The sequence below is a fragment of the Eptatretus burgeri genome, chromosome 14 (assembly GCF_056783735.1).
Source record: "Eptatretus burgeri isolate ZD-2024b chromosome 14, Ebu_testis_v1, whole genome shotgun sequence".
In the NCBI taxonomy this organism is placed as follows: Eukaryota; Metazoa; Chordata; class Myxini; order Myxiniformes; family Myxinidae; genus Eptatretus; species Eptatretus burgeri.
This window is the reverse complement of record NC_140974.1, coordinates 46,055,585-46,082,396: the sequence shown is the minus strand read 5'-3', so window position 1 is coordinate 46,082,396 and position 26,812 is coordinate 46,055,585. Positions and strand designations below refer to the sequence as shown.

At 44.5% G+C, this 26,812-nt stretch overlaps 1 protein-coding gene across 1 annotated transcript in view; it reads right to left on the bottom strand.

Moving 5' to 3' along the window:
* Window positions 1-1,182: 1,182 nt before the first annotated feature.
* Window positions 1,183-26,812, bottom strand: part of LOC147013086 (von Willebrand factor A domain-containing protein 7-like) — an 83,996-nt gene continuing 58,366 nt past the window's right edge. Inside the window, exons 19-20 of the mRNA XM_085854637.1 lie at window positions 24,839-24,947; window positions 1,183-1,753 (exon numbers count right to left, since the gene is read on the bottom strand). Coding sequence (XP_085710763.1) covers window positions 1,643-1,753; window positions 24,839-24,947 — 220 coding nt within the window. The 3' untranslated portion in view covers window positions 1,183-1,642. The remainder of the gene's footprint in view (window positions 1,754-24,838; window positions 24,948-26,812) is intronic.

Sequence of the window (26,812 nt, the reverse complement as noted above, 5' to 3'; positions counted from 1 at the left end):
ATTGCTGTCACTCGCTTTTGTTTTTTGACGCTGGCGCTCGGAAATTTTAATCGTTTCTATTGAACGTGCTAAATCGCTCAAACCCTACTATTGAAAATAGACGCTTGCGCTCAACAATTGGATTTTTTTTTACACTCAACGACTTTTAAACGGTACCACTCAACTATTTTCATTGTTTACAATGAACGATTTAAATTGCTGTCACTCGCCTTTGTTTTTTGACGCTGGGGTTTGGAAATTTGAAGCGTTTCTTCTGAACGTGTTAAAACGCTCAAACTCGACTATTTTAAATAGACGCTGCCGTTGGACAATTGGAATCATAGCCAAGATAGACATCGAAGTGTGAACATCCTCGTCATGCCCAAGAAAAGTTTGAAGAATGCTGCAAAAAAGTGTCCTGGCCGTAGCCGTGGATGCTGACGCAAGGACGATCCATTATACCGACGTCTTTCAGCCTATGAGTAACTTAAAAGTAACGTCTGTCGATGTGTGGCAACGATCGCGTAACGTGCCAACAACACGTTAATCATAGGTTAGAAATAAGTTTTGGGTACGCTAAACATTACCTCGGCATGTCTCAACTTATGATTAACTTACAAGTAGCATGTGTTGACGTCTGTCAACGATCGCAGACCGTGCATACAACCTGTGGCCAGCGTAGTGGAACGTGCGAGTCATACGCCGGCATATGTCGTGAAATTTCAAGCATGAAAAAATTTGAGGACAACCAAAAAGTACAACGTTTAAAGCCAACGTACAACGACGTATGGCAGTGTTTTTCAGCGTGCTCTCAATGTTATCAAAACTTACCCATAACGTATTCAACGTGTGCCAGCGTTTTAGAAAAAAAATTCAAAAATCGGCATACGTTGGCTAAAACGTCAAGGTGTGACCGGGCCTTTAGTTCAGCAATGTCATCAGACCTTGATGGGTGTTTTTCAAATAAGGTACTTTCTGCCTTCCCCCCCCCCAAAAAAAAAATGGCAAGGGGGCAAATACCCCCCTCCCCGCCATAACTATAATGGAACCCTGCTTTAGCATCTGTGTGTATACAAGAAAAAGATGGCCTTTTATGTAATCTTTCGTATCCCTCTAACCCCCCTCCCAAGGAAATAAAAATTTTTTTTTCATCCAACAAACTTTACTTTAACTTCTAAAAGTAAATCTACTGAATTGTGAAACTTGTGGGTACCTCTTTCAAAGCACGTGGTGTTTTACCATTGATTTTTATTTCCTCTTTATCACTTTTAAAAACAATCGCTTTGTACTTCATCAGAATCTTTATCAAAAACTCATCACAAACTTTAGTACCATGAAAACTTCATCACTTTGTACATGGTTTAAATGGTTAAAAAACAAGAGAAAATGAGACAAAAGCAGTCAAAGAAAATGAATCGTCAAACAGAAAATGTGTGAGAAAGGTGAGCAAAGAAGTAAAGAACAATAAAAATAAACCAACGGCAGATTTGTTTTAAAGGTCCCAATTTAGGTCAATTATTGCAGGTTTGATAAAGCGGTATGAAGAGGTGGTACAGAAAAGACTAATGTTGTCGAAACGATGTGATGACTGCAGACTTGTAACGCACTGCGATGATTTTATAGCAGTGTGTTATGAGCAATGACATATCACAAGTGAAAGTCTTCACTTCTTTTTGAAGCAGTACACAATAAGTCCAATGATACATATGAGGAAAGCAACACCAATCCCCACTGAGCAGCTTATAATGATAATCATCGGCGCAGAGATTCCATTCTGTGGTAGGACATTTGGGAGGACAAATACATATAAATTATTAATAGCAAGTAAACAATAAAATAAAGCAGTAAATTGTAATACGGAATGTAAAGGTTAATGAACTGAAAATATTTCCAACTGTTCCGAACGCAGTTCCAATTGTGCATGTCCGTGAAAGGACAAATTGGATAAGGGTGGTTAGTGCCCGTGACACGGCTGTGCCATGTGTGACAGCAACATGCAATAAAACAAGTGTCCACTGACCTTTCTCAAGAGTGAATAATATAACAATAAATGCCCCTTTATCAACCCAAACAAGGAAGTGGGCAGAGCTGGAGTCATTCCCTGTTCAACTAAAGAACTCAAGACGGTTTCATGTGATTTTACCCCCAATCATAAATATATAAATATATATTTTGTTACGGTTGTGGGGGTAGTTTGAGGAATTTCATCGCAAAGTTAGCATTGTATAGAGTTGCTTGGTCCATGGACATGTAGATGTGTTGATGTAAATTAATAAGGGAAACTGTGGGCTTAAGTCTTGTCACCACATGGGCGGTGGTGCTGTGTTAATTTGATAGGGATTAAGGCCAAGTTCCCCCAGTATGTAATTTCCCCCTGTGACCTTTTCCTATGTTTTTGCATTTCCAAGCCAGCAATAACAGGAATTGCATTTTTATAACAACAACCATAACAAGCAAGCCAAACGTGCCAAGCAGGCAGAAGCCCTGCCTTCCTGGTTTTCGTGCCATCAAGGCACACCCAGAGGTGGAAGAAGGGTGACGTTCGAAGAGCAGGCAGTAGTTGTGAGAGGAACATGGCTGGGACGAAGGATCTCGCTTTGCTGTCCTCTCGGCATGACAAAATAGCTGTGCGATTCTCGTGTTCGTGCTGGTGAATTTACAGTGTGCTGGGCAAGACGCTAACCATTCCTGTTCAGCTGAGTAGCAAAGGTGTATGATGATGAGAAAGATAGGAGGAGGAGTGCACCTCTCAGCGAACTTGTCGTTATCCCGTTGTGTGTTCAGAGAGGAAGGCGGGCGATTGTGAGCAGACCTCGTGTGAGAGAGGAACATTTGGCATATTCGTTCGTAAGAAGAAGCTGCACGGTGGTTGGTGAGCCCTGGCATTGAATACTGCCTCACAAATTACCTCACGTATGTTTTCCCGCCCAAAGAGCGGCTCGGCGCCATTTTGGGGCACATCTTCCCACGCAGGACGAAGCGCCTCAATCCCAAAGTTCAACAAAAGACCATCTCTGGACAAAGCTAAGTGCCAGATAAAAGGGAGGATTTGCTTTTGTTTAGTTTTCCCCTTGTTTGTATTAAAGGCCGTGTGTATATGGGCCTCGACTATAGATTTTCATTTACCTCACGTATTATTATTACATTTTGAATTATTACCCTTGTAAATATTTGTCTATTTTCATTAAAATCCCCATGTTTATTTTAAGATGCTGGTGTCCATATATCTGTTGTGGGTTCGAGTATAAACCCTTTGTGCTGTGCTTCCGTCGCTCCATCCGTGCCACCCTTCCCTTCTCACTTGGATCATAATCTCTGAGGATCACGTGTCCGCCTCCAAGGAAAACTGCTCAGCGATCTGGCCTGGTCATTGTTAACCACCCGTCCACCACAATTGGGTCGGTGGGATTAAAGTAACCGCCAGGCCCATGACATATATATATATATATATATATATATATATATATATATATATATATATATATATATATATATATATATATATATTGTTGCGAATTCGCGCCTGCCCGCGTGCGAACGGCCACGTAACTCGAATCGGGATAACCGAGCGGTGTTATCGTCGGCCTCGACGGTTCCGATTAATTATCGGGTGTATTAAGCCCACTACCAACTCTTTACATGAAGCAAGATGGAGATTCAATTAAAGAAAAGACGAAGCGAAACGGGAAAACAGTTCAACATGATGCACATTTATTCCGCGGCACACGGAGAGCACACATATACAATTACAACAATTATGCACCAAAAGCAATTGCAACAAAAGAAACACAACAATGCAGAGATACTACCGACTACGCGAGCACACGGCAACACTTAAACAGTTTTACTTTACAGACGGCGCAAACAACACATTTACTCAAAAGTAAAAGAAAAGGCCACCCTCAAAGACAAGGGGGCAGACGGGGCCTGTAAGCCAATATTTGCGCGGGACCTGAAAGAGCGGTGAGGTCCGCGAGACCGGGTGGATCCTACCCGTGTCTTTGTGATGAGCCGCAAATGTGGCGGCGCGGCGGTGCCCCGACTTCGTGCTCCTTCGCGGGTTTCGTTGGCACTGCTTGGAGTGGGGTGGGAACAGGGCCCCCTTTTCGCACTATCTCAGCGCAGGGGGGGGGGAAAGGGGGGGTGGAATTGTTGATGCTCTGGGGAAAGAGTATAGCTGGCTTGCTTGGGTCCCGCGATGAGCGATTCCACCGCGACCTCGTCGCCGACCGCCGTCTTCCTTGCCTCGGACCCGAGCTCTTCAGTTTCTTCCCCAATTCTCCTCAGCCGACTGCAGCAAACCACCTGTACGCCCTCGCCTCCCGACTCCACTCCGCGCTCCAACCCGACTCTGCCCAAAACACTCTCCGCTCTTCTGAGGCCGACTCTGCCCAAACTGACTCTGCCAAGACCGACTCTGCAGAGACCGACTCTGCCGCTGCCACACTCTGCCGCTGCCACACTCTGCCGCTGCCACACTCTGCCGCTGCCACACTCTGCCGCTGCCACACTCTGCCGCTGCCACACTCTGCCGCTGCCACACTCTGCCGCTGCCACACTCTGCCGCTGCCACACTCTGCCGCTGCCACACTCTGCCGCTGCCACACTCTGCCGCTGCCACACTCTGCCGCTGCCACACTCTGCTCTCCAAAACTGACTCTACTCTCTGATTCGCCTTGCGCTCGGCGCTTTATAGGCTCGCAGGAGAACCCATATGCAAATTTCTGGATCAGAACGAGCTCAGGGGTGGAGCCACGCTCGCCCATTGGACGGAGAAAAAGGGGCGTGAGTCTCCCCTGATCCTAGAATTTGCATATCTCGATTCTACACCGACGTGCCTGGAGGCAGGGCCAAACTGCCCCGTGCTTGCTGATTGGACGGATCAGAAGTGGGCGTGTAGCATTCCTGATCCGAATTCTCTTCGGAAAGGCCGCATTTTGCACTCGCGGTTCGGCGCGCGTCCCGTACGAGCCCAGGACAGCCTGACGCTCGGTACTCCCAGGTGGTGCGGGAATGGCTGCAGAATGAGAGAGGTGAAGGTGGTGGAGGGTTTATGGTGGTGGTTTATGGCCTTGGTGCCGTTTGGAATGGCGGTGATGCGATGTTTGCGGGAGCGAGTTGTGAAGGTAAAGATCGTGGCTGTTGGCGTTGTTGTTGTTGTGAAGCGGAGTTGTGGTTGGTGGTTGTTGTGTGATGGCGGTTGAGACGTGGTTGGTTCAAAATAAAAATAGAACAGAAAAACGGCTATCTCAAAGGGTCGCAGCCCGAATGAATCACATTTATTCCCTTTAAACAACGGGTTTGGGGCTAACTACACATGTACTTACAGAGATATCTCACCTACAGGACCTGAATGGTGGTTTGCGAATTTCCTCAACCGTAACACTATATATATATATATATATATATATATATATATATATATATATATATATATATATATATATATATATATATATATATATATATATATATACATACATATGATACACATACATACTTATATATCACACCATTTGAAAGCCTTTATCCCTGAGCAGGGGTCAGCTTTTTTTGTGGGCTCCAATCATGGTACCCTTTCTTGTGGCAATGTTTTTACGGCCGGTTGCCCTTCCTGATAAAACGGGCAAAGTTTACAATGATCAAATAAAAACACTTATGCCATTCTACTTAAAGACAGTGCCACACACTCAGATGAAAATAAACCCAGATGTATGGCAAAGGACCCCCCACAGCCAGAGAGGGAGGTGAGCTGAGGTCGCAGTTCTTTCGGGTACCTGAACGTTGGAGGGAAGGGATGCTCCATGGTGTGGCACCTGTCAATGGTCGTGCGGCTCGGTTCACGGCCGCACGCGTGGAGACCGTGTCTGCGAAGGAGCCCGGGTCGAGTAGAGCAGAGTCCGAGGCGGGGATCAGGGCTACAGACAGGACCCAACGAGAGACCCGGTCAAGGTCGGGTCGAGGTCTTCCCAGCTCTCTCTCACTCAAAACGAACGACCCCCAAAGAGCGCAACCACTCTACGACCTTCCTCCTTTCTTTCGCTACCAGCCGTCGAACTGTCTCACTCCAACGCTTTTCGCTCTCAGGGTTGCTTCGTAATTTATAGATCTCCCTCAGCGGGGAGGGGCCTTGGTGAAGCTAACGTCACTGTCCACCAGAGTGGCCAGGGCTTCCATGAGGTCCGCCCTTTCTGGGCCAGGTTTCGGCCATGCCAGGAAGCCCACCCACTCCACACGTGTTCGGACTCGCCAAAAAGGTACTGCACAAAGATTTTGCCTCGGAAAGTGAGAGGAAGGTACAAAATAAAAGGGGAGAAATGATTTATAAACCTAACTAAAAACCATCACAACGCACCCCCTTTTGCTTTCCCACGATACACAAAGAGGGGTTCTATCTGCACATATACTTAATGGAATAACTGACTTGGGACACCTGTATGTTGTATGCATACGGTTCTGAGAACCGTAACTATATATCTTTATATATACATATATATTGTTGTAGATTTCCGCCCGCCTGCGTGCGGACGACCGCTTCTAGCCAATGGCGGTCGCTCTCGCCCACCGAACAGACAATCCAGTCGCAGCCTTCCGGATCAAACGCCGGAACCCAGCTACGAGTGTGTTTTGGATGCACACCACAGCCTAGTCAACACTCTACCCACGCTACAGGGTCAATCGCCGAATTGTCGATATACCTAATTAATCGCGCGGGCAGACTACTGAGAGACTGTACCTCAACGGGGCCCGCTTGAAACGAGCCGCTTAAGCAGCTCGCTTCGTTTTGGGATAACCGAGTAGGGTATTATCGCGAAGGCCCCGTTGGATCCGATTCTATTATCGGGAATTAAAAAGCCTGCTATTACTCCAAACTCAATACGGCAGTTCAATGGAGGGAAAAGGACGCAACGAACAGGTTTGCATTCACACAAGCACATTTATTTGCACACACAACACATATGCAGTCATGCAGTAATCAGGCAAGGCAAACAAAAGCAATGCAATGAACAAGCACGCAATGAATGGGGGTAGGGACAAGACGTGAGCAAGAAAAAGAACTACCACCATTCTATTAATTATGTACACTTATACAGTTCTACCTAAAGACATAGCGCCACAATGTTCACGCAAAACCCCAGAAAGAAAAGGCCCGGGCTCGTAAGCCTTTAAAGTTTCTCAGAGCTTGGGAGACTGAAGGAGTTCCGAGAGGCCGCACTGGTTACCTACACCTGCGTGGTGCCTCACTGGGGCGACCCGCGACTTCCCGTCCTCACGGCAGCTGGCGTGATCGCGGTTCGGCCCAGGCCTCCTCGGGCGGCCTGGTGATTTGGGCCCAGCCGGCAACGCCTCAGAGGAACGAACGGGTCTTTTGCTCTCTTAGCAGAGCCCGTCCGTCCCTCAGCGCCGCTCGGACTGTCACGAAGCCCGATCACCTCGGACCGTTCGGTGCTGGCTGGCGACCTCTCCCCGGCTCTCCCCACGTCCCGCACACGAACGCGCAGTTCTGTGCAGCATGGCAGGATTGGCTGTGCTCCCAGCTCCTCGGCGAACCCAGACCTCCACTGCCGTCCACTGGACTCGAACCTTGCTCTTCACACCACTCCAAACCCAGACCGACTGCGAGCTTGGCGCTCTGCACGATTTTTTTTTTATAAGGATCCGTGAGGCGAGGTTTGATCTCTGATCCCTCACCTCTGACCCCCCGCTGGCTCTGCCCCCATCGATCTCCTGATCCGAATTCGCGGCGAAGCTCGAAGCGAGCGGACATGGTAGAGATCATCGATGCTGTGGCCAACACAGGAGAGCGGACGTGGTTGAAATCGCCGTCGCGGGCAACAAGGAAACCCCCACGTCTGTTTGCAGCGATCTCGCCGTGGCTGGCGCAAAGATGGCGGCGTTTGCAGAGTTGAAGTTGAGGCGATGGTGTTCGTTGTTGGTTATCGGGGGAGATGTGGTTTAGATGGTGGCTGTGGTTGGTGTTGTGGAGGTGGGTGGTTGTGGTTGGTGTTGTGGAGGTGGGTGGTTGTGGTTGGTGTTGTGGAGAAGGTGGTTGTGGTTGGCATTGTGGAGAAGGTGGTTGTGTGAAGGCGGTTGTGGAGAAGGTGGTTGTTCGTTGTCTGTGGGGATGTTGGCGATTGTGGAGAAGGTGGTTGTGGTTGGCATTGTGGAGAAGGTGGTTGTGGTTGGAATTGTGGAGAAGGTGGTTGTGTGAAGGCGGTTGTGGAGAAGGTGGTTGTTCGTTGTCTGTGGGGATGTTGGCGATTGTGGAGAAGGTGGTTGTGGTGGTTGAAATGCGGTTGGTCCAAAATAACGATAGCAAAAGAAAAACGGCTACCTCAAAGATCACAGCCCTACACACGAATAATTGCCCGTTAAACATCGGTGGGGAAATCTATCTGAACACAGACTTATCGACATAACTGATCTAAGGACCTTTATGGTGCTCTGTGAATTTCCACAACCGTAACAAAATATATATATATATATATATATATATATATATATATATATATATATATATATATATATATATATATATATATATATATATATATATATATATATATATATATATATATATATATATATATACTAGTGCGTGCCCACACGTGCCCGTGCAAAAAAATAAAACAAAAAACTTTCAAACCGCGTGCCAGAAACAACAACCACATAGGCCGTTCCTTCACTCTCGCGTGCCCGTACGTGCGTGGCCATACGTGCAAAAAAAACTTTCAAACCGCGTGCTTGAAAAAAACAACCACACAGGCCATTCCTTCGATCTCGCGTGCCCGTACATGAGTGGCCGTACGTGCAAAAAAACCAAAAAAAACAACTTTCAAACAAACACACAGGCCGTTCCTTCGCTCTCGTAAACTATGACTGTATTGGGGCATTGTGTTTATCTATAAATACGCATAAAAAAAATCGAGAAATTATTAGAATACAGTAAGTCATCACTCTCCGGAAGTCCGTACGTTGTAACCCGTAATGGGAAACGCGCTCGAACTTGGCCATAACTTGGGAACCACTTGTCGGATTAATTTCAAACCTTTTGAAAGCAAACAAACAGATTGCTGGAATTATAGACAGATAGAAGATAGATACTGTGGGTGCAAAACGCCAAGCAACATGTCGTGTCATTGGTAACTGAGGATCTCTTCCCCAACGGCCACGCCTACGCAGCAACGTGTCCTGTCATTGGTAACTAAATGGCGCCCTTTCCCCATCAGCCACGCCTATGCAGCAACGTGTTCTGTCATTGGTTTGGTAAATAAATGGCCATAACTTGGGAACCACTTGTCCGATTTAATATCAAACCTTGAAAAGGCACATACTCAGGTCCCCATCAATATACCTGGCAAGTTTCAATTAGATCGGACCAGTGGTTGTCAAGAAACAGCGGTTACAGACACACATAGAGATTGCTGGAATTATAGATACTAGTACGTGCCCGTTAAAAAAATAAAAAAAAATACATTCAAACCGCGAGCAAGAAACAACAACCACACAGGCCGTTTCTTCGCTCTCGCGTACCCGTACGTGCGTTGCCCGGAAGTTCGCATATCGCAGTTACGATTATTCGCAATTTAGTTTTAATGGCCAATTATTCAATTAGCGCCAACGTATTTTGCCTTTTCGCAATGTCGTCACAAGGAAAAACAAAAAGAGAAGAGAGGAAAAAAAATTTACTTCCTGGTTCGGAGCACACCAGCTCACTCTGATGTTACCGAAATTTATGCACCGTCTAATATGAAAACGATCATAACTTGGGGCATAGTCTTTATCTATAAATGCGCGTAACATATCGAGAAATTATTAGAATACACGGTCATCACTCTCCGGAAGCCCGTACGTTGTAACCTGTAATGGGGAACGCGGCTGAGCTTCCCTTCACCATAGGCCACGCCCACGCAACAACGTGTCTTGCCATTGGTTTGGTAAATTAATGGCCATAACTTGCGAAGCACTTGTCCGATTAATATCAAACCTTGAAAAAGCACATCCTCAGGTCCCCAGCAATATACCTGGCAAGTTTCAATCAGATCGGACCAGTGGTTGTCGAGAAACAGCGGTCACACACACACACACACACACACACACACACACACACACACACACACACACACACACACACACACACACACACACACACACACACACACACACACACACACACATTGCTGGAATTATATGTATATATATATATATATATATATATATATATATATATATATATATATATATATATATATATTCGCAATACACCATAAAGGGTCCTTAGATCAGTTATGACGATAAGCATATGTGTAGTTAGATTTCCCCACCGTTGTTTAGAGGGAATTTCCGTGTTCACAGGGCTGCGATCCTTTGAGATAGCCGTTTTTCTTTTCTCCTACATTATTTTGGACCAATCGTCCCCCAAAAACCAAATCGCCACCACCAACATCATTCCCAAACAACTACAACTCAAATACCACCACCTTCGCCTCTTTACCTCCACAACTCCACCCCGCAAACATCGCTTCACCGCCATTCTCAAACGACGCCCGCCAGCAACCAAATCGCCACCACCACCACCACCCTTCCCAAACAACTACAACTCCAACTCCCACCACCTTTGCCTTTCTACCAAACGTCGTGCCATGGGTTGTGAATGGATCCTTTCGAAGGAGAAATCGGATCAAGAATGATTGACGGCCACTTTTCTTCCATCCAATGGCTGAGCATCAGGTGGTGTAGCCCCGCCTCCGAACCCGCTGTGATCCACAAATTTGCATATGCGCTCCTCCCCCGGCCTATATAAGCGTGAGCAGCCCGCGGCAGAGTGTGGCAGTAGCAGTGTGTGTCGGCAGAGCAGTGAGTCGGCAGTCAAGTCGGGTCTAGTGAGTGGCAGTCTGGAGTCGGTGGAGTACCGGACGGAGCTCGAAGAAGCAGACGGCGGCAGTGTCGGTGGGGCAGAGTCGGGAGACGGAGCTCGAAGCAGACGGGGGCCGATTGACGGAGAGAGCTCACCGGCCACGCCAGGGGCACGAAGCCAGGCGCAGCTACGCTGACATCGCGGCTTGCCCGCCATCGCGCCACGAGGGCGCGGGTAAGACCCTTCGGTCTCGTGGACCTGGCCACTCATCCAGGTCCCACGTACATTTGGTCCACGAACCTGTCTGCCACCCTCGCCTTTGAGGGTGGCTTTTTCCTTTGCTTTTGTGTAAATGCATGTGGTGGCACCGTCTTATAAGTAGAATTGTCTAAGTGTGCGTGTGAAATAAAGACTTTATTCGGTTGCAATTCTTGCTTTCATTGCTTTCACTGTTATACGTGCATGATTTTCTGTATGGCTGTAAAATACGTGCTTGTCTGAGTGTGCAATAAATGTGCTTGTTGAACTGTTCCCTGTTTCGTTGCGTCCTTTCCCTTGTTTGAAAGTTCCATCTTGCATCACGGAAGGAATTGGTAGAGGGGTGTAAGCACCCGGTAAATAATCACGTCCGTCGGGGCCAGCGATAACACCGCTCGGTTATCACTGAATCACGGAACGGAACGCTTAAGCGGTTCATGTCCTAGGCCGGCCAGCGGCGAGGTACGAACGCCCGGTTAACTACTCGCACAGGTACTTAGGTAGGTCGAGTTTGGCGAACAACCCTATACTGCGCGGGTGGCCGATTGGCACAATTGTGGTGGGGTCGAAAGACCCACCCGTGACTAGCTCCTGGCGGTAGTTCCAAGGAGGGTCACGACTGAATTGTCCGTTCCGGTGGGTGACGCGGTCGTGATTTGAGTTACGTGGCCGATCGCACGCCGGGCAGACCGAAATTCGTAACACTGGTGTACAGGAGTGTGGGATTCAAATCCACCCTGGTCTCCAACTAAATTTACGGGGATCGGACCAGGGGTGTGCGAAGCAACCACCCCCCCCCGTCCCCCCCAAATTACGAGCAAAGCTAAATTAATCCCTTCCGAGAAATAAGATGGAGTCTCAAGGCGAGCGGGTGCTGGGGGTAGAAATGAATATGTGTAGTAATGTAGAATCCATGGTCCAGCATGGAAACCCTGAGCAGGAAATGTTTGTGATGCAGGAACAATTTCTGCCCCAACCAAACCTAGAACCCGAAATGGGCGCGGCAGCGGCCGCGGTGTATGACACCTCCCCTCCCCCTCTCCGCCAAAGCCCCCCGATCCTGTCCGAATCGGCCCAGCCGAGTGCACCCGACATGGCCCAGCTATTCGCCATCCTGGCAGGAATCAGTGGGGATATGCAAGGATGAAAAAAGGAATGGATACAAACACAAATGAAACTAGAGGGTAAGCACTCGGGAGAGTGCAAAACCTCCACCGCCAATACTGCTGGGTCACTCAAGTGCACCTTGTATCTTAGGGCCCTGCCACACCTTGACGTTTTAGGCAGCAATGGCAACGTATAAAAATGTATGTAAAACGCTGGCGTACGCTGAAATTTTGATGTTTTTGTTTTAAAGTTTTTGGCGTATTCATAATGTGTTGATCGTTTGCATAACATATTAGTAACTGGCACACAACGTTTCGTTGTGTTATACATAACTTTTACCAACGAATGCTTACCTTGTGGTCGGCGTTCAAAACCTATGACAAATGAGAGTTTAACTTACCCTTTGCGTGCTATACGTATCGCCGCGAACTCGTGGCGCAGCCAGTTAAGAACTTGCCGGACGCCGATTGAAATCAAAACTGCCTGAGAATTTGAAGTGTCAACATCGCAGTCATACCTTGACGATTTTGCCAGCGTATGCCATTCTATGAAAAATGTGTTTTCAACGCTAGGCACACGTCAGATACGCTACAGGTAAGTAGTGTATACGTTTAGAGTATGCTGGAAATCACTGAAGTATGCTGGCATACTACCTCGTCCGTTTGGTACGTCATGAAATTTCAAGCATGCTGAAAATTTTAAGACTTACTCGACGTAAGGCTCACACATTTCGCATGTGTTGGCATCTGTTCCTAGCACGTTCTGCGATCGTTTAAACACGGCGAACACATGTTACTTGTGCTTCGACTTATGAGTAACCTACGTCAAGGTAATGGCCAACATACTTGAAACCAAATTTCTAATCGATGAGTAACGTGCTTTGAACAAATGAGTAGCGTCAGCTTAGCCTATGTTTAACGTGCTTGGAAACTATGAGTAACGTGCATTGAAACTATGTATAACTGGCCTTGAACCAATGACTGGCGTGCTATGAACGTAAGAGTAACGTGCGTTTTCCCTTTGAGTAGCACGTTTTGAACCTTAGTAAAACGTGCTTCTAACCTTTGAGTAACATGCTATGAACCTATTGGTAACGTATGTAAAATGCACATTGTCGTATGTAGACGAATTAAATTGACGTCTTCCGGACAACCATAGAACTTACTGAAAGTGTTTCTAACTTGCTTCTACCGTGTACTGGCGTATTGGCAGCGTTTAGGGGAATTGGTATATACAAATGGGCTTCACAATAAAAACCCATCATTGTTCCAGACTCCATGGTGAGTAGATGTGAACGCCGGTAGTATCAATAGTAGCAGTACTATTACTAGTAGTAGGTGTGCGTGACAGTATTAATAGTAGTAGTAGTGGTAGTAGCATTGGTAGTAGCTGTATGTCTATGTCAGTAGTAGTATGTGAGCGTGATATGGAGGCTATGGGGGATGATGGATCCTCGTTGCGTCAACGAATAGGAGAATACTTTGCACCATTGTTCGATGTTCTGAAAGGGCTAATTTTTTTTCCTCATTCCGAAGATGAAATATTTCTTTGTTATCTTGCCAAAACGAAGTTTTTGCAAGATATGTTAGTCAGCTTGTATGTTTGTTTGTCTGTCTGTAATCACGTATAAAAAATTCTGCAGAGCACAGTTATCATTGGAAATTTTTGTAACTTCGCATATCAGAGGACTATAGAGGTCCCTTTCAGTGCAAAAAATTTTGAAGGTCAAAGGTCAAGGTCACTTTGTCGCAAATCAGGGGAGTCGACGAAACCTTTTTTTGAGTAATTTTGATTGGATCGTCTTCAAACTTCATGCGAATATAGTTCATGGTCTGGCGCTCAGCTGATTAATTTTTGGTGGCGATTGACCTTGACCTTCATGGTTAGCACCTGAGGTCAAACATATTTGACCCCAAGGTCAAATTTTCAAGTTTTAGGAACCATATCGTGTAGTACCTCAAATTGAACACCTCTGAGTGCTTTCTAGATATGTCAAGCTTGAGACATTATGACGTCATTTGGTGACGTTATGAGGCAAACGCATATTTTTCATGGTTACTCTGTAGAACGATTCTCATTGGAATCTCTCGTAGGCAGATATTCCTCAAGGAGTCACTCCTGGTGGATAGCAGCTCTGTTCACCTCAGTGTGACCTTAAAGAAGTCACCTGTGGTCACCTTTTGGCAAGAGCAGGGTGACTTTTTTTTTTTTTTTACTATTGAAATTATTAAAAAAGACTGACAAATGCATAATGTACTAGTAATGAACACAGAACGCTTCGATAACTTATAGATTAGTTATACCAACGATTGCTTATCGTGTTTTAGGCGTCCACAGCCTATGCCCAACGATAGTCTAGCGCAGGGGTCGGGAACGTGTGGCTCGCGAGCCAGGTGTGGCTCTTTTGATGATTGCATCTGGCTCGCAGATAAAATTGGAGTTTGAAACTTTGAAAGCCCAATATTTCTCGCGGAAGCTTTACCTATAGTTTGAATGGTGTCGTGCTTCATTCACGTGCAGGGCTGAACTTGCCAGAAGGAGAGAAGAAAAAATGCCTCCGAATTGACTGAAGCGGTTTTTGTTTTGTCCAGTCATGCGGCCGACGCGACTAGTGATTTCGGTTCCTCCGATGACGTGCCGCCGCCGAGATGCATAGTGGAATTCATCTCGACCAATCACGCGCCACCGCTGAGGTGACAGCATCCCAGAGTCGGTCGGCCGCGCCGCACCTCTCGAGTATATAAGCCCTTGCGCAGGCCAGCCAGACTCACTATTTGCCAAGCCTCAGTTGGGCCAACATCTCCCTCTCTCTCACTTGCTCAAAGCTAACCCTTCGACGAAGAAGATGGCGAAAAGAAAAAAAGATGAGGAGTATCGTACATTTCAGGACGAATGGGCTGAAGAATTCGCCTTTGTGGAGAGAGCAGGTTCTGTGGTGTGTCTAATTTGCAATGACAAAATTGCATCGATGAAACGGTCGAATATAAAGCGGCACTTCGACACGCGCCATGCTACCTTTACATCAAAATACCCTGTGGGAGACAGCAGAAAGAAAGCATGCCAAGAGCTACTGAGCAGGGTGCAAGCCAGCCAGCAGCAACTCCGCGTATGGACCCGGCAAGGTGACTATAATTCCGCCAGCTTTGCTGGATCTTTAGCAATAGTGAGGAACGGAAAACCATTCACAGATGGCGAGGATGCTAAAACGTTCATGCTGGATGTAGCCAATGAACTTTTTGATGATCTTCTGAACAAAGACAAGATAATCAAACGGATACAAGACATGCCTCTGTCGGCAAGAACTGTTCATGATCGTACCATCTTGATTGCAAACCAAGTGGAGGAAACGCAAGTGAAGGACATAAATACAGCGCCGTTCTTTTCCCTGGCTTTGGATGAGTCAACAGACGTAAGCCATTTGTCGCAGTTCAGTGTGATTGCAAGATATGCTGCTGGTGATACACTGCGCGAAGAAAGTCTTGCTGTTCTGCCAATAAAAGGGTCCACAAGAGGTGAGTATTTATTCAAGTCTTTCATGGAGTTCGCTCAGGAAAAAAATCTATGAATGGATAAACTTATCTCGGTGTGTACTGATGGTGCTCCGTGTATGGTGGGGAAAAACAAAGGATTTGTGGCGCTTCTCCGTGAACATGAAAATAGACCCATCCTAAGTTTCCATTGCATTCTACACCAGGAGGCACTTTGTGCTCAGATGTGTGATGGGCAGCTTGGCGAAGTGATGTCGCTGGTCATTCGTGTGATCAACTTTATTGTTGCCCGAGCCTTAAATGCTCGCCAGTTTAAAACACTGCTGGATGAAGTTGGAAATAACTATCACGGTCTGCTTTTGCACAGCAATGTGCGTTGGTTGTCAAGAGGGAAGGTGCTTAGCCGTTTTGTGGCTTGCCTGAACGAAATCCGGACTTTCCTTGAAATGAAACGGATTGAGCATCCTGAGCTAGCCGAAACTGAGTGGCTCCTCAAGTTTTACTATCTCGTGGATATGACTGAACATCTGAACGAGCTCAACGTGAAAATGCAAGGCATTGGAAATACAGTGTTATCCCTTCAAGCCGTGTTTGCTTTTGAAAACAATCTGGAGCTCTTTATCATGGATCTTCAAACAGGTCGTTTACTACATTTTGAAAAACTGAGACAATTTAAAGATGCATACACAGCAAGTGAGCCCACTCAAAACTTTGATCTCCACCAGTTAGCTGGCTTCACATCCAGTCTCCTACAGTCATTCAAAGCACGCTTTGGAGAATTTCGTGAGCACACTCGTCTTTTTAAGTTCATCACCCATCCAAACGAGTGTTCACTGAACACAGCCGACCTCAGTTACATTCCTGGTGTCTCCGTCAGAGATTTTGAAGCAGAAGTGGCTGACCTGAAGGCCTCAGACATGTGGGTGAATAAGTTCAAGTCACTGAATGAAGATTTGGAAAGAATCGCACAACAGAAAGCAGAGTTGGCGAGCAAGCACATGTGGACAGAAATGAAAAAAACTTCAACCCGAAGACGAGCTGATTATCAAAACTTGGAACGCGCTTCCTGTCACATACCTCACACTGCAGCGTGTGAGTATTGCTGTATTGACCTTGTTTGGATCTACGTATGCATGTGAGCAGTCATTCTCGCATCTTAAAAACATCAAGTCCAACCTACGATCACGTCTAACGGATGAAAGCCTCAACGCTTGCATGAGGCTTAACCTCACCAAGTACCAACCAGACTACAAAGCCATCAGCAAATCCATGCAGCACCAGAAGTCCCATTAATGGTGAGTATTATAACAACATTATTTAAAATAATAAATTCAGAGGCTTATTATACTCACATTTAGTTGAATTCAGTCTTAAAATATATTATATGGCTCTCACTGAAATAGATTTCCAAATATTTTGCTTTCATGGCTCTCTGAGTCAAAAAGGTTCCCGACCCCTGGTCTAGCGCATGCATAGCGTGGGAGCGCATCGTTTAGGATTACGTGACGTTTGCTATCCATTGACTGCCACTAAACTATTTTAATAAACGGCTGTCACTCGCCTATTGTTTTTTGACGCTGGTGCAAGACAATTCAAATCGTTTCCATTGAACGAGTTAACTTGCTGTCACTCGCCTATTGTTTTTTGACGCTGGTGCTCGGCAATTGAAATCGTTTCCATTGAACGAGTTAAATCGCTTCCACTGGACTTTTGAAATGATTTCATAATAATCCTTGGTTATCCTTGGACCCACTCTAGCTAGCAGCTCGTCGAACATCGCTGGGGGCATTCGCAGGAAGTTCATGTAGGATGCATGGTCCTCGTTCCGGAGTTCCACCATGAGCTGGTCATATATGCCATAATGGCGTCGCCTCCCGATCCATCGTCTGACCCAGTTCCTTCTCCTCCGTTCACGTCTTCTTCTCCCGGCTCTATTGGCACGCAACTGGTGCACTGTCAACTCGATGAGGTCATGTTGATGTTCGAGGACAGGTAGGTATTGTCGTCTCAGCCTTGCCGTATCCTCCACCTCTCAGAATGACATCAACATGTACTCACCACGAAGTCTAAAAAAAAAAAAGACGGGTTCCTCCTGCGAAGGCCCTTTTTATATACTAATTCCCCAAATCGCTGTGAATACGTCATTCTATGTCAGCTGTTTGTTAGAAACGTGTTCAGTAAGTTCTGTGATCGTCATGAAGACGTCAAATGCGTCTACATACGTATTTGTTCGTAGGACATGCTCTACAACTAATTCCCAAGCACGTTACTCGTCGATTATAAATAAGTCACGGGTTCCCTAAACATTACTTTGATGTGTTTCGATGTATGAGAAACTTTCTAGTTGCGAGCTGTGAACAACGTTCGTGTAGCGTGCTTATAAAACGTTACCTAGAGTTTATGAATAAGTTTCGGGTATGCAAATGTCACCTCAACGTGTTTCCACATATGAGTAACATATAAATAACGTGTCAACAATCGCATAATGTGCCTAAACCTTATAGCCAGCGTAGCGGAACGTGTGAGCCAAACGCCGAGTACGTCGTAATATTTTAAGCATACGAAAAGTTGAGAAAAACCACAAAGTTCAACGATTAAAGCCAGCGTACTATGACTTATGGCAGTGTTTTTCAACGTGCTCTTAATGTATACAAAACCTACCCATAATGTATTCGACGTGTACCAGCGTATTAGGCAAATTTTTCATAAATCGGCATAGGTTGGCTAAATCGTCAAGGTGTGACAGCTCCTTTATTCATTAAGTATGTCAACAGTGCTGACAGAGTTATAGTTCTTTTCTCCATTTTTTGGGGGGGGGGGGGGTTGAAAATCACTTAAAACGTGTAAAAATGCAAAAAAAAATAAAAAAAAATCGAAATTTTGTTGAAAAAAAAATTGCAAATGTTTTTTTCTCTAACAATTTTTTTTGGGGGGTTGGAAATCACTTAAAACATGTAGAAATGCAAAAAAACTCTTTTTTGGGGGGGGGGTAAAAAAAATTTGTGGGGGGGGGGGGTTGGAAATGACTTAAAACATGTAGAAATGAAAAAAAAAATTTTCGCTAACAATTTTTTTTTGGGGGGGCGGGACCAAGTCCAAAATTTAATGGCATGATCCTTGGACCATACCTAAACCCCCCCCCCACCAAGTTTCGTCGAAATCCGTCGAGGAGTTTTTCCATAATACTGTTCACAAACAAACAAACAAACTAGAGGGGGAGCACTCGGGAGAGTGCTGAACCTCCACCGCCAATACTGCTGGGTCACTCAAGTGAACCTTTTTTTCTTATTCATTAAATATGGTCAACAGTGCTGACAGTTATAGTTCTTTTCTCCAACTTTTTTTTTTGGGGGGGGGGGGTTGGAAATCACTTAAAACATGTAAAAATGCAAAAAAATAAAAATAAAAATAAAAATCGAAATTTTGTTTAAAAAAAAGTTGCAAAATTTTTTTTTCTCCAACAATTTTTTTTTGGGTGGGGTTGGAAATCACTTAAAACATGTAGAAATGCAAAAAAAGAAAAAAATTCCTTTTGGGGGGGGGTAACTTTTTTTGGGGGGTTGGAAATCACTTAAAACATGTAAAAATGCAAAAAACATTTTCTCAAACAATCGTTTTGTGGGGGGGGGGGGGGTTGGAAATCACTTAAAATATGTAGAAATGCAAAAAAAAAAAAAAATTTTCTCTAACAATTTTTTTGGGGGGTGGGGTTGGAAATCACTTAAAACGTTTAGAAATGCAAAAACAAAAAATTTTCTTTTTGGGGGGTGTAACAACTTTTTTTGGGGGGGGTTGGAAATCACTTAAAACATGTAGAAATGCAAAAAAAAAATCTTTTTTGGGGGGAGTAAAAAAAAAATTGGGGGGGGGGGGGTAGGAAATCACTCAAAACATGTAGAAATGCAAAAAAAATAATTTTTTTTCTCTAACAAATTTTTTTTGGGGGGGGGGGATGGACCAAGGCCAAAATTTAATGGCATGATCCTTGGACCACACCTCACCCCCCCACCAAGTTTCGGCGAAATCCGTCGAGGACTTTTTCCGTAATACTGTTCACAAACAAACAAACAAACAAACAAACAGAAAGGGGTGAAAACAGTAACCTCCATCCATCTTCGAAGATGGCGTAGGTTAATGAAAAATGAAATAAATGGCATGACGCAAACACTGCGGGGTGAGATGCAGAGCATGGGTATAGGCCTGCAGGATAAACTGATAGAGGAGGTCGGCACGATACGAGCGGAGGTGAACGAGTTGAAAAAGAATGTAGAAGGGGTGCGGTCCGCGGTGAAGGCGGGTGAGGAAGACGTAAAAAAGGAAATGGTGACGGTCGTGGAAGAAATGGGAAAAGTAAAAGGACAAGATCAAATAAAGGGGGAAATGGAGACGAGCACGGCGGCAATAGGACAATTAAAGAGAGCAGGGGAGAATAAGAGAGGGATTGGGAGCGTGAAGAGGGAGTGTGAGAAGAGACATCAGGACATGACGGAGAGGGTTGAAAACCTGCGGCAGGAGGTAAAAGCGGAGACACAGAAGGGATTAAAGGCCGTGGGGGATGAATGTAGAAAGAGACATGAGGAAATAATAATGGAAATGGAGTGGAGAGCTGAAGAAAAGACAGTGGAACTGGGGAAACGAATAGAAACACACGAGGGCGAGACGAAAGAGCAGTTTAGGACGACGGGGGAGGAAATATCCAAGACAAATAAGGAGGTGGCACAGGTAAAAGAGGAGCTCGGAAAACTATCGTTAGAGACGATAGGGGAAGAATTAAACGAAGTAATGGAGGGGAAAATAAAGGATATGGAGAGGAGGCTGGCGAGGTGTGTGGAGACCCAGTGTTAGAAGCAGGGTGTCCTCCTTCGGGAACAGGGGGGGGGGGAGGATATGCCCCCTCAAAGCGGGATCGTGCCCAGGTGGGGCCGGTGTCACAGGGCGGAGTAGGAGGGTTGCCCGACGCGGGGGTGTGCATGCCAAGCTTGGGGAGGGTAGAGGCCACGGGGTCTTTTGGCCAAATGTGGGCACCCAGTATGACTTCGGTGGGTGTGCAGAGTGCGAGTCCAATGGCTTGGGAGAGTAAGCGGGACGACGCGGGGCACGGACAGACACGGACAGGGGTGGTAGAGTCCCCGGGCAAATGGCTCGGTCCCTGCAGGAGTGAGGCGCCGTTGGGATCTGGGAGGTACACCCCTCCAGGAGTCCCTCAGGACATTTGAGAAATGGAGGGGGGAACGGGAACCAGGACCTCAAGAGGACCAAGGGTGCCGCTGCTCCCGTACGATGGCAAGCCGGACCTCAGGGCATTTCTAGCCCAGTTCCGCTGCGTGTTCAGAAGCAATGGCTGGAGCCAGGTGCAGGGCGCGGTACAGCTCACGGCGGCCCTGCGTGGTGCAGCACAAGAGGTCCTGACCATGGTACCTGAGGAAGGGGCGACACTGGAGGACCTCAATTCGGCCCTAAAAAAACGATTTGGCATGGACCAGCAGAGCGAGCTTGTTAAAGCTCAGCTCTGTGGGCGCAAACGACGCTCCCAGGAATCGATGGGAGAATTGGCACACGATATTCGCCGCTCGGTGGGGATCGCACATGCCAACATCCCGCCGGAGTACCGGGAGGAACTTGCCCTGGACCACTTTATCCGAGCATTAGGGGATACCGATGTCGGAGCGATGCAAACCGCATGGCGCCCGAAAACCCTCCAGAAGGCGGCTGATGCTGCAGCCTGTTGGGAGGCAGCAAAAGCGTCGTCTGGAGGGGCGGCGCGACTTGCAGTGGCAGTCCGGCAGGCGGGCCCCGTCGAGGACAGTGCGCTGGGAGCCGGGGCGACCATGGGCGACCAAGCGCAAATGGAAAAGATGATGTAGGGCATGTTCGACCGCCGGTTCGGGAGACCTGGGGAGAGGCGGTCGGGCCCAAGAAGGGCGGGGATGGGCCATCAGGGGGTACCCCAATTCGGAACGGAGGGGGGTATAATTCGGCGTACCGGAGGCACCATCTGCTGCGGGAGTGCAACGCCTAGCGCAGGGAAAGGCCCCCGCGAAGGGAAGAGCCACAGCTCCCCAGACCACCAACTCCGCCCCGGGCCAATAGGGATAGCCAGGCCCAACCATCACCCCCCCCCCCAACCAGTCCCCGGGAAACTAAGAAGTGACTAACATGTTGAATGCCGAACATGTTGAATTTCGTTTTCCAGCCATGGCAGCCATTCCATTCTCGTGTCTGTTGAATTCTAACACAGGCACACCTCATTCTACTTTGTGAGGTACTGATTAGGTGATCACCTGAACCGAATCTTATTTAACAAGGAAAAGTATAAAAACCACTGCTGTGGTCATCACTATCCTCTTGCAATAGGACCAGCTGGATTGCAAAAACAGTGCTAGTAGTACCTCAAAAGTAATTGGAATCAAAAAAATAACTATTGACCATGCCAAAAGTGTTGAAAAGAAAAGTTTTGAGTGAGGAAAAGAAGGGTTCAATTCTGGCTTTATTGGCAGAGGGATACAGTGAGTGTCACGTTGCTTCCATCCTTAAAATTTCAAAGACGGTGGTTTATAAGAACAAGGTCAAGCAGCAGACATTGAGGACAACAAAGCTACAGACTGGCAGAGGGCGAAAACGACTTTCCACTGACCGAGATGACCGCCAACTCATTCGAATGTCACTCAACAACCGTAGGATGACATCAAGTGACCTACAAAAAGAATGGCAAACGGCAGGTGGGGTGAAGTGCATGGCGAAGATGGTTCAAAACAGGCTCAGAGGGGCAGGGCTGAAGGTGTGCAAAGCTATAAAAAAGCCCTTTATCAATGAGAAGCAAAGAAGAGCCAGGCTGAGGTTTGCAAAAGACCATAAGGATTGGACCGTAGAGGACTGGAGTAAGGCCATCTTCTCTGACGAGTCCAATTTTCAGCTTGGCCCAACACCTGGTTGTCTAATAGTTAGACGGAGACGTGGAGAGGCCTAAAAGCCACAGTGCCTCGTACCCACTGTGAAATTTGGTGGAGGATCGGTGATTATCTTGGGCTGCTTCAGCAAGGCTGGAATCGGGCAGATTTGTCTTTGTGAAGGACTCATGAATCAAGCCACGTACAAGGTTGTCCTGGAAGAACACTTGCTTCCTTCTGCTCTGACAATGTTCCCCAACTCTGTTGATTGGTTTTCCCAGCAGGACAATGCTCCATGCCACACAGCCCAGTCAATCAAGGTGTGGATGGAGGACCATCAGATCAAGACCCTGTCATGGCCAGCCCAATCTCCAGACCTGAACCCCATTGAAAACCTCTGGAATGTGATCAAGAAGAAGATGGATGGTCACAAGCCATCAAACAAAGCCGCGCTATTTGAATTTTTGCACCAGGAGTGGCATAAAGTCACCCAACAGCAATGTGAAAGAGTGGTGGAGAGCATGCCAAGACACATGAAAGCTGTGATTGAAAATCAGGGTTGTTCCACAAAATATTGATTCCGGAACTCTTACTAAGTTAAAACATTCGTATTGTGTTGTTTAAAAATGAATATGAACTTGTTTTGTTTGTATTATTTGAGGTCTGAAAACACTGAATCTTTGTTGTTATTTTGACCAGTTGTCATTTTCTGCAATAATGCTCTAAATGACTATTTTTATTTGGAATTTGGGAGAAATGTTGTCAGTAGTTTATAGAATAAAACAAAAATGTTCATTTTACTCAAACACATACCTATAAATAGTAAAACCAGAAAAACTGATAATTTTGCAGTTGTCTCTTAATTTTTTTCCAGAACTGTATATATATATATATATATATATATATATATATATATATATATATATATATATATATATATATATATATATATATATGTCTATATATATATGTCTATATATATATATGTCTATATATATATATATATATATATATATATATATATATATATATATATGTCTATATATATATATGTCTATATATATATATGTCTATATATATATATATGTCTATATATATATATATATATATATATATATATATATATATATATATATATATATATATATATATATATATATGTCTATATATATATATATATATATATATATATATATATATATATGTCTATATATATATATATATATATATATATATATATGTCTATATATATATATATATATATATATATATGTCTATATATATATATGTCTATATATATATATGTCTATATATATATATATATATATATATATATATATATATATATATATATATGTATATATATATATGTCTATATATATATCTATATATATATATATATATGTCTATATATATATATATATATATATATATATATATATATATATATATATATATATATATATATATATATATGTATATGTCTATATATATATATATATATATATATATATATATATATATATATATATATATATATGTCTATATGTCTATATGTCTATATGTCTATATGTCTATATGTCTATATGTCTATATGTCTATATGTCTATATGTCTATATGTCTATATGTCTATATGTCTGTATGTCTATATATATATATATATATATATATATATATATATATATATATATATATATCTATATATATATATATCTATATATATATATATATATATATATATATATATATATATCTATATATATATATATATATATATATATATATATATATATATGTCTATATATATATGTATATATATATGTATATGTATATATGTATATATATATATATATATATATATATATATATATATATATATATATATATATATATATATGTATATATACTGGGGTTTTAAGGCTAAAATGTATGTGTTCAGTTTTATCATGATTTGATGGACTGTATTACTTTTTAAATAAAAAAGTGTTTCTCAATTTAGCAACAATAATGTTGCCTGTGCAGTTCAAATGTCAACATACACATGAAAATTACATGTGATCATTGTACACTTGGGGATCTTGCTTCGCTTGTTGATAATTTGATTTGCTTGTTGATGTTCCTAAAAGATTTCTTTATGAGTGATGTTTAAAAACCAACAGATTCTTTATGACAAATTGCATGCTGACAAAACAAATTTAATCCGGTTTTTTTTTTTCTGGAGGAAAATCTCTTTTGAACTTAAACAATCTGTAAATCTCACCGGGTGTAAAGTTGGAGTTCGCTCTTTGGAGTTGTCCAATGAGATTTCTTGTATATTTCCATACATGTCAGATATCTTTAGTTCCACATAAGGGCAGCAGCATGAAGAGCTGTAATAAATATGGTGGTCGTTATTATTATTATTACATACGAAATTTAATTTCCTCACATAGGAAGCATCAAGGTTCCTCAACACTGACATCTCAAACCAGAGAGTGTGTACAGCGCACAATGTGACTCCCAGTTTGACTAAAATGATTTGACTACATTTCATCACAAATATTTCCCTCATTTCAAAGATAATCTCGACGCATGTGCAACCAGATGATATATCCATTATAATACTCCTAATATTGCCAAATCTATAACTTCAAGATGGATTCCCTTTTAAATAGGTCCACCAACCTATAATTACAATGAGTGTTCTGTACAACATTGGATATTTTTTATGCTGGAGGTATCATTCATTGCTTTGCTATGGGAGAAATGAGCCGAGACTCATTTTGAGGTCATTAAAAGCACACGTCATCTGGCAGCTATCCCCCACCGGGACATCCCAATGATGTCACAATTTTAACATAAGTGCAAGCTGTTTTCAGGCTAGATATTTTAGGGCATAAATATCCAATGCAGAGTGGGGTCAGATGCTGTGGCTGAAGGTGTTGATAAAATGTTGGAAGTGGAAATGAGAGCTGGATGTGTTTCAATAAAAACTAGGGATGTCTGAGTGCACTGACTAAATCCAGGACTATGCAAGAGTACTATTGAGATGGGATGACAATCTGAGCCCCAGAGATGGCATTTCCCCCATGAGATTATCCTCAAACCTCACTATGTTTCTAACAGCATTGCGGTTCAAAGTCTCAGACTGTTTGTTCTTGAACGAGAACTAATCGTAGAATGGAGTTCCCGACATCATTTTTTGAGGGTTTGTCAATCTGTGTGTTTTGTTTTAATGTTCACATTCCTCCACAAAGGCGGTGAGGATAGCTAAGTTCTCTTTCGTATTGCATTGAAGGATTCAAATTTTTGCCTGTGTTAATAGATGAGTTTGAGAAGTTAACTTTTAACAAGTTATTACTTTTTTTGGATGAAGAATGCAAATTGTGTTTGTAAATATCTAAGAAGCAGTGAAATAAATAAATTATTTTTGTACACGAGAAACACCCACTCCCTTCGGGAACATTGGTAAATTGTCTCCCTCTCTTCCACCCCCCACCTGTGAGGGGGGGGGGGAGTTTTTATTATTTTTATTTTTGTGCCCATGACCTGATGCTGGGTACTACCAAACCGAATGCAAAATTTGGTGGAAATTAGGCCAGCCCAGTTTTTTTCTATGATTTTCAGATGTACACATCTGGATGAAGCCTGAGCTCATGCATTCAGTATGATGAAGGGGTACCTCAGGTGCCTTCCTCCAACGGAAGATGCATTTCACTACCATATGCTGTGTGCACTCTTCTAAATTCTCATTTGTAAAGCTGCTCAGAAGAATCATGCCAAGTTACCTGTGGGAAGGCAGTGCGAGGAGACGGGGCGGCAGCGCGAGGAGACGGGGCGGCAGCGCGAGAAAAAGGAAGCATGAGGGGGGGTGTGGTAGTGTGAGGTGAGGGGAGCAGCATGAAGGAAAGGGTAGACAGTGTGAAGGGAGGAGAAGAAGGCAGCGTGAGGGGAGGAGATGGCAGCATGAGGGGAGGAGATGGGAGGGTAAAGCAGCGTGAGGGGAGGAGATGGGAGGGTAAAGCAGCGTGAGGGGATGGGAAGATGGCAGCGTGAGGAGATGGGAAGATGGCAACGTGAGGAGATAGGAAGATGGCAGCGTGATGGGAGGGGAAGACAGCGTGAGGGGAGGGGACAGCTGTGTTAGGTGAGGGGAGTGGGAGGGAAGGCAGCATAGGGGGATTGAAGGCAGCATAAGGGCAAGGGAAGAAAGCATACCAAGGCATTACCGGGGCAATAAAATCCGCCAAAACAC